Source organism: Penicillium citrinum (assembly GCF_028827155.1).
Source record: "Penicillium citrinum strain IBT 23319 chromosome Unknown utg000002l:1.0-3833315.0:1.0-3834789.0, whole genome shotgun sequence".
NCBI lineage: Eukaryota > Fungi > Ascomycota > Eurotiomycetes > Eurotiales > Aspergillaceae > Penicillium > Penicillium citrinum.
In genome coordinates, this window is record NW_026622687.1 from 233,836 (window position 1) to 247,424 (window position 13,589).

Below are 13,589 nucleotides of genomic sequence, written 5' to 3' on the forward strand. Positions count from 1 at the left end.
CCTCTGCCTGTAAGGACACGTAACAGGTCTATGGCGTCGTATTTGACCACTGCATTAGCGTCTTCTCTTTCTTTCTAGACCAATCATCTTGCTTCGACACCCTGGACATCCTGACCAGGAGACAGATGCTGACAAGAACATGCCGTATGTGCCAGCGCCTGTATCCCACTACGAGTAGCGTAAGACAACTCTGGACACTTAGCCTGCATGTAAGCGTGTAAACCATTGAAAAATTACAATAGCTCCTACTAACATGGCGCTACCCATCCTATTACTGATACAGAAACTACTTTGCTGCTTGTTGAATGCCTGCTAATAGAGTAATTGAATGCAAGGCTCTACAGTCAATAGCGAAAATAGCTTCTACCCTGGTGACAGCTTTTGTTCTCTGGGGCACCAACTGCTAAGGCCCTAGCGTAGATCATCAATTGACGGGGTGGACTAAATTGAGCTTTGGGAATATGCTCTTGAGGTATGTCTGTGTCAGAAAAGCGTTGAGTGTCGCCCGTCAAATGTGTTTTGAATACATAAGCTTTGATCTATAGAAGCAAATTGACCCTAGTAATTATCCAAGTATATATTAGCATTTTAAATTTCTTTTAAAAAACCTAATATTGAAGATGCACTCGCAAAACCATCCCCTCGGTCATAGTCCTTATACCAGGGACAAGGCTACAAAAGACTCGACATGTTTCGCGGCTCCAAGTCATCACGTGCCATTGGGTACATATCCTTTCTATTTTGGAGTAACCTGTCATTTTTCAGTGGTCCCTCTCAATTCTGTTCGTTTTTCACCCTTTTCATCGACTGTATTATGTCATCGCCACCCTTCAAAACCTTCACATCGTAAAGATGGAATGGACCTCACGTGAGGAGTTTCGGGAGTCCGTCAAAAATGTCCTTCCCAGTATTGAGTCACGCATCTTTAAGGTGCTTGCAAAATTTCTACACAATTGACTGGCCCTATCATGGCAGCCTCGATTTGTCAAGTCCTTTGTCCAGAGTAATAAAGAAGGAAAGATGATATTGCTGAAGGAAAAGATGGAGATATGGCTAGGACTTTTGCTGGATTTTACTGGAGGGAGAGTAAATGACGGGGTGTAGATGACAACGAGGCAAAGTCGATCCTAATTATTCATTATGTACACATATCAGTATCTGAGTCTTACAATTCCAATGAGGTTGAATAATCAAGATGCACTCGCAAAAGCATGGTTTCGGTCGTCTGCCTTGTAATTTGCAGCGGGCCCACCATCACGTGCCACTAGTATCACATTTCTCGTGACCGGCTATGCCTTTAAGCTTCCCATCTCTCCGATCTTACATTTCTCATCCTCATTTTCGTGATTCTTACTTTTCCTGCCACATAACGCCTCATTATGGACATTTCCGTTAACAAAGTAAGAGGCCTTCAATGTCTCTCTTTCATACAATACTGTGAAATACTAACAAGAATCCAGTGCACATCGCACGATAGTGACGCAGGAAAATGTGGGGAATTTCTACGAGAGGAATTTATTCCATCTCGAGTACCCGCACAAGGGTCCTCTCAGTTGGCTTGCGTTTTTATTTGTGTAGGACAACCAAATAGCAAACGGGGATTCGAAGCATGCTGATGAAGTAGTGTGAATGTTATAAAGGGCCTCAAGTTTATCTTCATACAGGTTCCACATGCAGTAATTGCGCTCACGACTGTTGCGCTGTTTGCATCTATCTCAAGAAATAGCTAGGGTACTTTGTTTATCTATAATATCTCTAAATCTCCCCAAATTAATCACCAGTTAAGGCTGCTAGCTCTATTTATCAATTTTGTGAATCACAGCGGGTATTTTAGGATATCTGAGCAATTTCAGTTGACTTATTCTGTAGTCAAATAAGAATGCACGAGGTATGATTCAGAACATTCAAATCGGAAGGGTTTATCTACTTCGTACCGTCAAATATTCCGGACACCTCGTCTTGAAAACGGCTCCCTTCATATTTAGACAAAGAAGTCAATATGGTGGAAAGCCCTAAGCATGATTTTAAACCATCCTGAGTGCTGGATTATTAAACCCCTTGAGCCGCAGCAATGTCATCTCTTCATGTGTAATATTATCTAAAGCAGCTTTCATTGTTATCGCATTGAGTTGTATAGCACTAGCAATGTTTAGCCTGGATCAAAGTTAAGTATCCAATACAGGATGTGCAAGTGGCCTAGCTGTCGTATTAACCGTCCTCACACTGTTGCATTACGTCTCAGTGGTTGGCTCAAGAATCGTCCAATGCCAATTTCCCTGGTCATCCACTATCAATCATATGCCGGGTTCCTCCTCCTAATGAAAACTCAGATCCTGTTCCGAAAATACAGTGCTTCCGGAAAACGGTGGTCACCAACTACACTCTTTCCTTGTTCCTGTAACCCTCTTGCCTTCCTAAAGCACTATATATATGAGAAGTATATCGACTCTTCTCTACTTCTACCAAGCAAGCGAGACCCTCGTACCACTGCTCACATTCTGTAGGCCTTGCCCATTTTATACGAGGAATTTGCACGGCGGTAAAGTAAAGCTCTTAACTTTAAGGGTTCAGCCATCTGGAAATTATCGGTCGAGGTTACTTTTGCCCATCCCTCGTAATTGATCTCTAGATGTCGAATTCCAAGCTCTGTATGGCATTCTCACAAAGCTCTGTTCCACTGACAGGGACTTAGTGTTCCTTCTCTGTCTTTTCGCTGCAGTGGCTAAAGGCAGGATAGGATGTAGATCGCAGACCCCTCACTACATCATGGACACACTGGCAGTACGTGGGCCACTTTAACAATGAAGCCTGGCCAAGTGTCTAGCTACAGTACATAGATGGTACGTTTGTTTCACCGAGTTTCATTAGCGTCTTCGCAAAGCGCAGGGACATAACGTGGCTCAGGTCGAGAAGCGAGGGTATCTTGCGGTGTGGTGGCATCCCCTGAGTTTCCGTCCGTATTTACGAGTCCAATCTTTGCCACTCAGGGTATGTATTCCGATGAGGCTGAGGGATCAGCAGACCGGGGTCTTGTAGATTTTATCCAGTTGCAGGCTAGCCTGCATGCTACGGCTCTGGGTTTCCTGGAATTTTTTGATTGGTAGACTTTTCTCGCAGTAGGGACATAAATTCTGGTCCCTGCGCTATTATATTGATCTCAAATCGAGGAATTTCTCCAAGTTTTTGCCCTCCGGAGCATATTTCAAGCTCTTGTAAAATCAACCCGCAGGCATGCCCTTCACAACTGAGCAAACGCATGCAAATCGTCTATGGGCTCTCCAAGATCACATTCTCGGCATGTATCCATGTGCAGTTCCCGTCTTTGTCAAATTTCTCGCGGTTCACTACCAATTCGTCCTGCCTTTCCTGGTAGCCACTGCTTTTCTGGGCCATAGATTGGCTGGGGCGAACAATACTGTCAGAAATCAACTTTTGTCTGTGCAAAACACTATAATCTTCACAAGTGCCCGAGACTTGGCCAGTGGAGTGACGCAAAAGGTCAGCTGTCTTCGATTGATACAGCTCCCAATCTCCTTGCAGAACTGTTTTGCTGCATTCAGACTCGTATGGCCCCCAAAGCCACGCCGCCTGAAGATTTACGCCATAACGTGCCTTATTATTGTCTTTCTTCGACGTACCGCAATGCAGCTAGCACCTCTCCGACTGGCCCACATCGCTACTGTATTCAATTCTGAAAATGATAGAGATTCTTCTGCTTTGCAGGTGGCGATTTTGGCGTACATCTCGCTCCAGTGGTTTCCAGGTTCCGACGGTCCCTTAGATCTCTTAGTGACATATCTTTGGACCCCGGTCAGACATGATATAAAAAAAGAGATCAGCCTTGCTGTCTTCATGCAAGTTCAAAATCTCGGGTTGGAATTTCATACCAGACAAAAAAAAGGAGAAATACTGTCATCATTACAAGCAGACACGTTGAGTGAGCTTCCGGAGCGGGTCATGTTTCATCTTGCTCCTTTACTAGCGGATGCAGTGATCGCCATTGTCTCTTTGGCAGTTCACTTTGACGCAAACTATTCTATTTTTCTTGCGATGTTATCCAGCACTTACATCTATCTCTCACTCAAAATCTCGAAGATGATCACGGACAAGAGGAGAAAATTCAACGATGCTAAAGCGAAAAGGAGTGCTCTCAAGTGAGCCCACCTCTACTCAAACTATGCTCACTCAAAGCTGATTGTAAATAGGAATGAATCTTTGGAGTCTTATGAGACAATCCAGCACTTCAACGCCAATCAATATGAATTAGACCGCTACTCCAATGCCACGGTTCAAGTTCAAACTCTTGAAGGCGCTCTGGTGACCTTTGTCAAATTACTAGGATTTTTCAAGAACACCTTTTACAAACTGGGCTTCCTATGTCTATGTCTCTCTGCCAGCTCTGGACTAACTGACCAGAGGGGCTTCGGCCGTATGATTTTTTTATTTACCTCTCTGGAGAAGTTGCAGCAACCACTGGAACATTTCAACCTTATATACAATTCCATAAGATCGACACTGGTCGACTCAGAAAAGTTACTGGCATTATTTCAGCTACGGCCCAATGTCACAGATCAACCTACTGCTGTCCCACTAGATGTGTGCAATGGTAGTATCGAATTCCGAAATGTGAGCTTCTCATACGAGAATAGACCGGAAAATGGGCCAAAAAGATTAGCATTGGACAACATTTCCTTCCATTGCAAGCCGGGAGAAAAGATCGCCATCGTGGGAGAGTCTGGAAGTGGCAAGTCTACGGTGTTCAATCTCCTTTACCGATTTTACAACCCTCAAAACGGTTCCATTGTGGTTGACAGACAAGATTCACAAGAGGTTACCATTGATTCTCTCCGAAAATATATTTCTATTGTGGCTCAGGACACATTTCTCTTCCACGATACATTGATGTTCAATTTGAAATATGCCAATCCTGACGCCACAGATGACGCTGTTTATGAGGCATGTCGAGTTGCTGGCATCCATGAACAGATCCTGGGATTTCCCGACAAATATGACACCCAGGTTGGCCACCGAGGAATGCGCCTGAGTGGGGGTGAAAAACAGCGTGTCGCAATCGCTCGCGCTTTTCTAAAAGACACGCCAATAATACTGCTGGATGAAGCAACGGCTTCACTAGACAGTAACACCGAAACTCAGCTTCTGTCCTCTCTGAATTCTCTTTTTGCCAATCGTACCGTGATCATTATTGCCCACCGTCTAAGTACTATCACAACAGCAGACCAAATTCTAGTGTTCCACGAAGGTCGTATCGTCGAAAGGGGGACTCATCACCAGCTTCTCAATCGTGAGGGTGGCCGGTACACTAATATGTGGTTACAACATATCAGAGACGGTTTCAAGAGTTGATGGACTACGCAGCCTGTTTATAACTTATTTTAGAACCTACACTACTTTCAATTGAACTTGATTATTCATTCCTCGGGACGGTCTTATCTGGTCATTCAAACGTGATGGGCTCCTTGTGGTAGCATTATCTTATGACACTTTATAGTAGATAAGTGCAAGAAATCATCACAAAGAAATGAACAAAGGAATTTCCAAAAGAATTTATACATAAACATTTATATGTGATGTAAAACGACCTTAACTTCGAATCATGATATTACTATCCTACTCGGCGTTAATCAGGAAACAACACTAGCCATCGAATAAATACCCAAGCCGAAAAGAATGAATTTGCTGCCACCAAGTATGTCATACAGATCCAAATCATTCATCCTTTCACTCATCCTTTCACTACCAAAACTACTCCCCAAGAAGTAGCCTGCAGAACCTATATCTCTCCGCCGCTGAGTTTGCCAGTGGGCTCAATAAAGAACTGACGCTAAGGCCTTGGCAATGATGCCGAACGAACGAGTCTCACTATGTACTGGCCAAGACGATTTCGAGAATGTCTGATTGAAGCAATGGATTTGCTCTCCATATTTTCTCGATCATCGTGGCGAGGACATCGATAGATTGCTGACAGCAACAAAGCTTATTCGTCCTCCCAGTTCTCTAGAAGCTGCTTTTGAAGCCTCTCCAGGGCATCAATGAAAGTTACACGACTGGATATGAGACGAGAGTCCTGACTGGCAATTCTTAGTTCAAGCTGCTCCATAACTCTAGACAGTTGATGCTTGTCACATCGGAAATTGCTGCCTCGTCTATTTCTGAACAATGTGGCCAAAGACGCCCCATCGAAGGTGTTCAAGAATAGAGGTAAGGAGGATAAGATGTCAGCTTTTTGGGTATAGGAGTTAATGCTGCCCAGATTCTGGAAAATAATTTCCAGGAGATTATAGAAATCGGGCTGTAGGTCTTCATTGCAAATTTCTGGATAATCCTCTTGGAGTTTGAGCCCACGAAGTGTTGACCCAAGGTGTGCGGACGTATAAAAGTGACCACCAACAGCAAGACAGCCATCTGGAGTAAATACCGCATGGGGACAGCTAGGAGGCATTATACTGAAAGATATATATATCAGCAAGATTTTCTGATGTATCGGAATAAAATGTACATACAGAAGATCTCCTGGGCATAGTTCTACCCGTGCCCAGCCTTCTTCATATCCTTGAGGCCCCTGTGAGCCCGCGAGGGCTAGCAATCGAACAGATTCACTCGTTATCTTGCGTGGAAAGTACCAGATCTTCCGCCCCTCAAGGATTGAAATCCATGTTAGCTGGGCTCCATTGTCCACATGGATGGAAGATATCGCGTTTGCTCCACTGAGGAGAAAGAATTCCCGTCGATTGTTCATCCATTCTGAGTTGGTTTTCCCCACATTAGTCGCGAAGGAGCGAGAGATTTTGCAGGAAAGATCATGTTGGATGACTTCAGTGGGGCAGAAGTCCCCAATTCTATTCTCAATATCTAGGAGGTTGATGGCATGCCGCTCATGCCCCGGCAGCTTCCAATGCAAAAGTACTTCCTGGACAGTCATTCTCCGTGTTCTTGACGAGTGTTCTGCCACAGAGTAGTCATAAACGTCGATCGCTTTGTTTGATTGCTCATGTAAATACGCCCAGAACATGTCTAAGCTGAGCTTGCGACCACAAAGTGATTTCCCAGACATCGAGGTTCGGTGAAGTAACGGCTTATTGAAAGTTTTTCCGAGGCAATCATAGAGATCTTGCGCGCTGTCCAAAAGAATCATGTCCCCATTTGATGCCGGAAATATGGACGGTACTAATGTAATCATCTCCAAGGGGCTCTTAGATGCATGCAAACTTCTCATAAAATCTGCGATGATTTCCCGTCGTGATTGAGCCCACTCTGCTTCGTTGTCCAGCTCACGTATAAAATTTTGGAGCTCAATGATACCTGGGTTGTCAAATGTCGGAAAATCCAGACAATATGAGCCCCATTGAACACTTTCTGGAATATGTAGCTGCTTTCGCCGCTTTCTGCTTTCTTCTCTCCATACCTTTTGTTGTTGTTTCTGGCGCTTATGGTCCGACATGCCTCGTCTTGGGTGTGAAGCGGAGATATGAAAGAATACGGCAGGTAGAAAATGAGAGCAGAGAAGAAGTTCACTTGGAGAAGGTTGGTGTGGGGTGGGCGGTGGAAGGACTTTTCTAAATTTGCAGGGAAGCTCTCCTAAAAGGAGGGGAACTTCTCACAAGGCAGAGCGTACCCTTGCATGAGACAAAACGAGCTTCGTATGGGGTAAGCGAAGTCCCTTTGTTGCCAATAATGGTAACAAGCTATCTACTCTTGGTTTAGTTCTTACAGCCAACCAAAGATTGCTGCTCTTCATTCAATAGGAAAAGTTCTACGGGCCGAATTAGAGTATTTAGATCGGGCGCTTGCATGCAAAACCGTCTACCTGCCTGGATGACATGTTTGGGAATGGCTATACCGATGCACTTCCTCTCCTCTCACACTCCCGGCACTGTTACTCATGTAATAGATATGGTTAATTCAATTGATACTTTCAGTCTTCCGGCCATAGGCTTTCAGCCCCGACGCAATTTTTTTTTTTTTGCTTTTGACCAGTCAGAAATAGATGGAGTTCCTGAAGAGCACAATAACGTGAATTTACCACGCACCATTTTCACTGGGATTGTGGTCCAACCGCCATGTTCTCCCTGACTAGTCAATAGAGTGGTATAAAATTGGAACATAATGTGCAGTTGACATCTACCAGATTGAACATATTCTACACAATTTTTATGCTCAACGTCTGCTCTGGCTATGCATGCTGGGCCAAATGTACGCTCTCTGAGGCTGTGCCAGTTGATCACTGGGCCACTATATATTGGCTTCGAGATCTTAATTTTCATCATCGGCGAGACCTATAGGCCTTGATTTAACGAGAAAAGGGCTCTGAGATAGGTTTTGTACTGTGTAAGATGCAAAAAGCAATCATTGAGAAATAGGATAGGAGCCATTGCCGAGTTTTTTATGAATGAATTCTTCACCGCTGCCTAAAAATTCCAATAATGGGCAATTTGATTAATTTATTTACCGAGTAGCATACAGTATTTGGGGATCGGTGATGGCCGGTCTATTTGAAATGTTCCTCGGACCTGGATTTCCACAGCGAATGGACGTTTTGAGGTACCCAGGCTTTCAGGTACTCTTTTTCGGCAGCCATCCAAACTTCTTTCATTTTGATTATCCTTGTGAAGATTCCAACGGCCGATGTCAAAGTAAATTGTGGAATGTCGGGTGAGAAATTGTGGCAATGACTTCAAAAACCTACCTGAACTCGAGTATGTCAAGCTCACTTGCTCACTACCGGGGTTTGAATTGCTCTCAATTCAGGTGCTTAGCTTCCAATCCATCACTCGTCCAGTCCATCACTCGTCCAATCCATCACTCGTCCAATCCATCACTCGTCCAATCAATCACTCGTCCAATCCATCACTCGTCCAATCCATCACTCGTCTCAATTCCTCACTGCTCCAGTCAAGGCAAAGAAAGTGCTTGGAAATCTTCTTCGGATTAAATATTTCGCTAGAATCTGTTTTCATATAATGCATTGGTCGATTATCAACGTCCAATATTTAATGACATGCTCATATGATGGCTAATGATTTCCCCCTGGGACCAATATTACTGGATTCGATTGGCGAGAAACAATTCATTCACACTTGATCTTTCCACGGGAACAGAAGCGCCTGACATCGGCTCCTATGCCACGAAGTACCAACACTCCAGTGGACATATAACAATTCAAATAGAGCAGCCTGCTTTGTGTGGATGGTGATGGGTACAGTTGTATATATGGTACATCTTGTATGCACGAAAGAAGTAGGAGGGTGACTCATGGGGCATATTTGGAAGATTCTACACAAGTGAGACGACAGATTAGGAGGAATGGCATGCAGAATATGTATACAAGCGGCCCGAAGGCTCGAAAAAATGGAGATAATGGGTGAGAAGAAGCCAATTTTGATATAGTAAAACATACGCACTCTGTACCAACAGCCACTGGGACAATAATCGAAACGCAATATTGCGGAAGGAAGCAGATAGTCTATTATGAACAAAGGTTTCTATAGAAACGCCACCTTTTTTGTGGACGCCAACGCCCTGTGTGGGCTATATAAGTTAGTATCTATGGAAGCACTGGAAGCACTCGAGTTGAGTTTTTCATACAGAGGGCCTTGGAACTCACCATCACCCACCTCAAACCGGCGGAATTGGTATCTCCTCAACCCCATTTCTATTGATCACTTTGTTCACATTTCCCCGACCCGTGACAGTGATCGGATTACGTATTATCCCACCCTCAGTCTAGAATGCTCCTTTCCGCCAAACGAAGAAGTATAGCAACATGCGCATTGGCGCTATATGTCCTATTTTTCACTTTTAATAGGCTGATGAAACAGTATCCTACGGCCCAGATGATACATCCAACAGCCTCTATGAGCAAGCTATCAACAAAAGCATTTGGTGGCGTAAATCCTTACTGGACAACTGAGCAAGATAGACCTCGGTTTGCCTACGTCCAATATGCGACCGACTTTGACTACTTGTGTAATGCGGTATGTATCGCAACGCACGGTCCGGAATTTCCCCAGCTAAAATGCCGCAGATGATGAACTTTGTGCGTCTGGATCGTGTCGAGGCATATTTCGACCGCGTCCTGATTTACCCAAAGGACTGGGAAGAGGTTCGGCCCCAACAATATCTTCAGCACGGCTCATAAGTTATGGCCCCCGAGAATTAACTGATAAAAATGCATATAGCCCGGCTCATCCGATGAGCAAATCGCGCTCACCAACATCCGGAAGCAATACCCGCACCTCAACTTGCGAGCAGTCGAGATCATATCAACTTCGAAGGGAGACCCAACATGGCACAAAAGCTTGACCAAGTTCCACGCGTTCGCACTAACTGAGTACACTCGCGTACTGGTTTTTGATTCCGACTCCATGGTGTTGAACAATATGGACCATTACTTTCTCGCACCTTTAGCCCCCGTAGCAGTTCCTCGTGCCTATTGGCTCAACAAAAAGGGAGCCAACCTCAAGGACCAGATGCTCGGATCGCATGTAATGCTCATTGAACCGAATGAGGGAAACTACCATCGTATTATCCATGAAGCGAAATCATCGGGGGCCTTTGACATGGAGATATTGAACCACCTGTTTCGCGACTCGGCGATGATTTTGCCACATCGTCGGCTTGCCCTATTGACAGGCGAGTTTCGGGCCAAGAATCATGATGAATATATGGCAGAGGATAAGGACGAAGAATGGAATCCTATGGCGGAAGCTTCACGGGCCTATCTGGTCCATTTCAGTGACTGGCCACTACCCAAGCCATGGTTGCGGCATTCAGATGCGCAGTGGAAGGCTGCGCTGCCTGTTTGTCGAGATGATGATGATACAATCGACAGGCCCAAGTGCGTTGATACTGTTATGTGGGCTAGCTTCTATGATGATTATTATAATGACCAGAAGGAGGTTTGCAATCCTTTGACGATATGAGTCATCGTCAATATGAACGGTGGGAAGTGTGTAAAAATAAAGTACATTATGATCGAATGAACGAGATTTTTTACTTTCTTGTACAGTACGCCATAACCTTTCAAATTAAGTAACTGGACCTCATATTTCTCATGATATACCTTGAAATATATATTCCATATTTCCTTTAATTATCGACGCACGTTGCGTCATCTCATGCACAACAGAGTACACCTCATCTTTTGTCATGCAGAAATGGAGGTTAGCCATGGACTCCGAGACCAAAGAGCGAGGATTGCAAGATTAACAGGGAAATATCAGCAAGTATAATAGTCACTTTGCCTCTCTCAATCTCGGATATATTCATATTAAGTCTCTAAATGGAAAAGGTGGTTGCCAACCCTTTTCAATCAATCCTACCTTCCAGAGACGACCTCGTGCGAACGAGCAACTTTTCGTCATTATCTGCGGCCTCATATTTTCTTGAAGTCTGGATTGCCCCTTCAACAAATCCGTTTCCGCGATCTGCTCATTCAAGCTACAATCAGGCGCTCGTTCCAGATCTTGTTCTTTAACATAATTCAAATACTAGTGCTACCAATTACTTGAGAGCCAATGGCAGTCGTGAGAGTATTCCCTCACAAATAAAAGGTGTATTAATAGTGAATACGCATGAATTTTACAATTATGTAGCTGGTATTAGACGCGAAGACAGTAATTACTGAGTACAGAACTTCTAAGAGGGTGGTACTGAAGCTTTAACGACAGTATTCTGTTGGATAACAAGCATGACTAGGGGGAAGGCCAAAATCTGGAGGATGTACTGTAAGTGGGCGACTGCTTGCTTTTCTTCTTACCTATTTCGATAGCCTTTAATAGAAGACCAGCCAATCTAATGACGTGTGGAAAAATTGAAAGATATATTGTTGAGGGAAACGCTTTTAGTAACTTCGACAATGATTCCATCAACTTTCATGTCTCCGCTTTTCTCTGGATCTTCATGCCATAGACTAGCCGATTCAAATATTCCACAGGTACTTATTCATAAAATGTAGGGGATCGCCCTCCCACATTGGCATCAACTACACAAGTCTATCACGTGCGAGCGTTGCCGCCATATCAATATGAATTTGAGACCTTTTGTCTTAATTACCCAATTCAATATTCTAGTTCTAGCTAGTAAAGTCATGGCAACGGCGCATCAGGTACCGAGTGTCTTTAACACGCGAGGACCATCTTCCTATTGGGTTGGAATCTACAGTGAAGGGGATAAGCATGGGGATATTTGTAGAGTTTGGTCACACGTATCCAGCTGCTCTGGACCTTCCGAGCCGGTTGGAAAGTATGATGCGACAAAAGGGGAATGCGTTCCAGGTAAGTTTCCCTGCCCTGTGAATGCTCTTGCTAATGCATGAGCAGATAATGATTGTGACGAGCCCAAATCATCTTTCGTCGGGGTTTGCGGCAAAGTTGGGTCTCTAAAGGTGTTTTACAGCGACGAGGACGTGTCGCCCGCTGGATCTCTGCAAATTACCTACACGTGGAACCGGGATGATGATAGTGAACAGTCAACTTATTATTTCCCCATGGGTGTCAAGCCAGGCTGCCAATCTTGGTCTGCAGTCAATAGCGCTCAATTCTGGACGGAGCCTCGTTGTGGTGTTGATAAGGCTCAATTTCATGACGCATGGAAGAAGTTCTATAAGCTGCCTGTGAAAGAATGGGACAGAAAAAGTCATTCCGCTTCCATCAATCCGTCTATCTCGGCAACTTCTTTCGCTACATAGCGTCATGTACCGGTAATGACTGGTGATGTCGATCATCCATTGATCTAAACACCAACCATGCTGATGGTTTTGTCATCAGTGGGTCATGGCAATCTGAAGATACACCAGGTCCGGTCCATTTGTATTTTTGAATCAAAACAAAAACTTATTCTAGCCTGCAGCAAGTAAGACCCAAGCTATGTACAATGAATGTAAAAATAGAGAGCCATCAAAAACGTCAAAGAAAGGCCAGTCAACTTTGACAAAAATAAAAAATGATAACCGAATGAGAAGCCGGTCCCCCTACCCTGCGGGAGTATATCGTTTGAGCCAATGCCACTAGCCTCGGCCAAAGAAGGGCTATGCGTAGACAGCGATAACGGTGTCCCAGTGAGCGGAATTTGCATCCAATTGAGATCTTTCGATGCAAGCGTTCCCTGTACAGTTATCGTCTCCTTCGCATGGCAAGATGCGTAAGTAGTCCCTTCAATTGCGCAGGAGACGGATGCGGTGCTGTAAAAAGTTAGAAAATTTCTCTATCCGCAACCGCAACGTACTTATCATCATTATCAACATTGATCACCTGTACGAAAGTAGGGGATTTGATGACAGCCATTCCTGATCCGAGAACACCGCATTCTCCGGCAGCCATAGAAGCAGGGCACGTTACCAAATAGGTGGTGGAGCCCAGTTCCTCCAAATCGTTAATTAATGAAAAAAAAAAAAAAAAAAGAAAACAAAACAAAAAATTAAAGAAATAAGTCAGGGATTACATACTGTATCCAAGACGCTGGCTTGTAGCTCACGGCCCTGAAAGCCTGGAAGGAGCAAGTCGACCCTATCCATCAGATACAAAGACACAATAGAGAACCAGTGGAATGGCCTTCTTTGAGTTGTCCGGGTA

The 13,589-nt window shown here is 44.3% G+C and overlaps 6 protein-coding genes across 6 annotated transcripts; 4 read left to right on the top strand and 2 right to left on the bottom strand.

Moving 5' to 3' along the window:
• Positions 1-2,766: 2,766 nt before the first annotated feature.
• Positions 2,767-3,104, top strand: N7469_001963 (uncharacterized protein; the record flags this gene model as incomplete). Its single annotated transcript, XM_056640883.1, has 3 exons — positions 2,767-2,781; positions 2,869-2,988; positions 3,054-3,104. 3 exons carry the CDS (start codon positions 2,767-2,769, stop codon positions 3,102-3,104), a joined length of 186 nt encoding a protein of 61 aa, XP_056503377.1.
• An 853-nt stretch (positions 3,105-3,957) lies between these two features.
• N7469_001964 (Xenobiotic-transporting ATPase) lies at positions 3,958-5,364 on the top strand (the record flags this gene model as incomplete). The annotated part of the gene is made up of 2 exons (XM_056640884.1): positions 3,958-4,154; positions 4,206-5,364. 2 exons carry the CDS (start codon positions 3,958-3,960, stop codon positions 5,362-5,364), a joined length of 1,356 nt encoding a protein of 451 aa, XP_056503378.1.
• A 631-nt stretch (positions 5,365-5,995) lies between these two features.
• N7469_001965 (uncharacterized protein) lies at positions 5,996-7,459 on the bottom strand (the record flags this gene model as incomplete). Its single annotated transcript, XM_056640885.1, has 2 exons — positions 5,996-6,464; positions 6,522-7,459. 2 exons carry the CDS (start codon positions 7,457-7,459, stop codon positions 5,996-5,998), a joined length of 1,407 nt encoding a protein of 468 aa, XP_056503379.1.
• A 2,413-nt stretch (positions 7,460-9,872) lies between these two features.
• Positions 9,873-10,940, top strand: N7469_001966 (glycosyltransferase family 8 protein; the record flags this gene model as incomplete). The annotated part of the gene is made up of 3 exons (XM_056640886.1): positions 9,873-9,992; positions 10,043-10,120; positions 10,197-10,940. 3 exons carry the CDS (start codon positions 9,873-9,875, stop codon positions 10,938-10,940), a joined length of 942 nt encoding a protein of 313 aa, XP_056503380.1.
• Positions 10,941-12,106: 1,166 nt separating this feature from the next.
• N7469_001967 (uncharacterized protein) lies at positions 12,107-12,706 on the top strand (the record flags this gene model as incomplete). The annotated part of the gene is made up of 2 exons (XM_056640887.1): positions 12,107-12,293; positions 12,339-12,706. 2 exons carry the CDS (start codon positions 12,107-12,109, stop codon positions 12,704-12,706), a joined length of 555 nt encoding a protein of 184 aa, XP_056503381.1.
• Positions 12,707-12,856: 150 nt separating this feature from the next.
• Positions 12,857-13,337, bottom strand: N7469_001968 (uncharacterized protein; the record flags this gene model as incomplete). The annotated part of the gene is made up of 3 exons (XM_056640888.1): positions 12,857-12,882; positions 12,993-13,198; positions 13,243-13,337. 3 exons carry the CDS (start codon positions 13,335-13,337, stop codon positions 12,857-12,859), a joined length of 327 nt encoding a protein of 108 aa, XP_056503382.1.
• Positions 13,338-13,589: the final 252 nt, after the last annotated feature.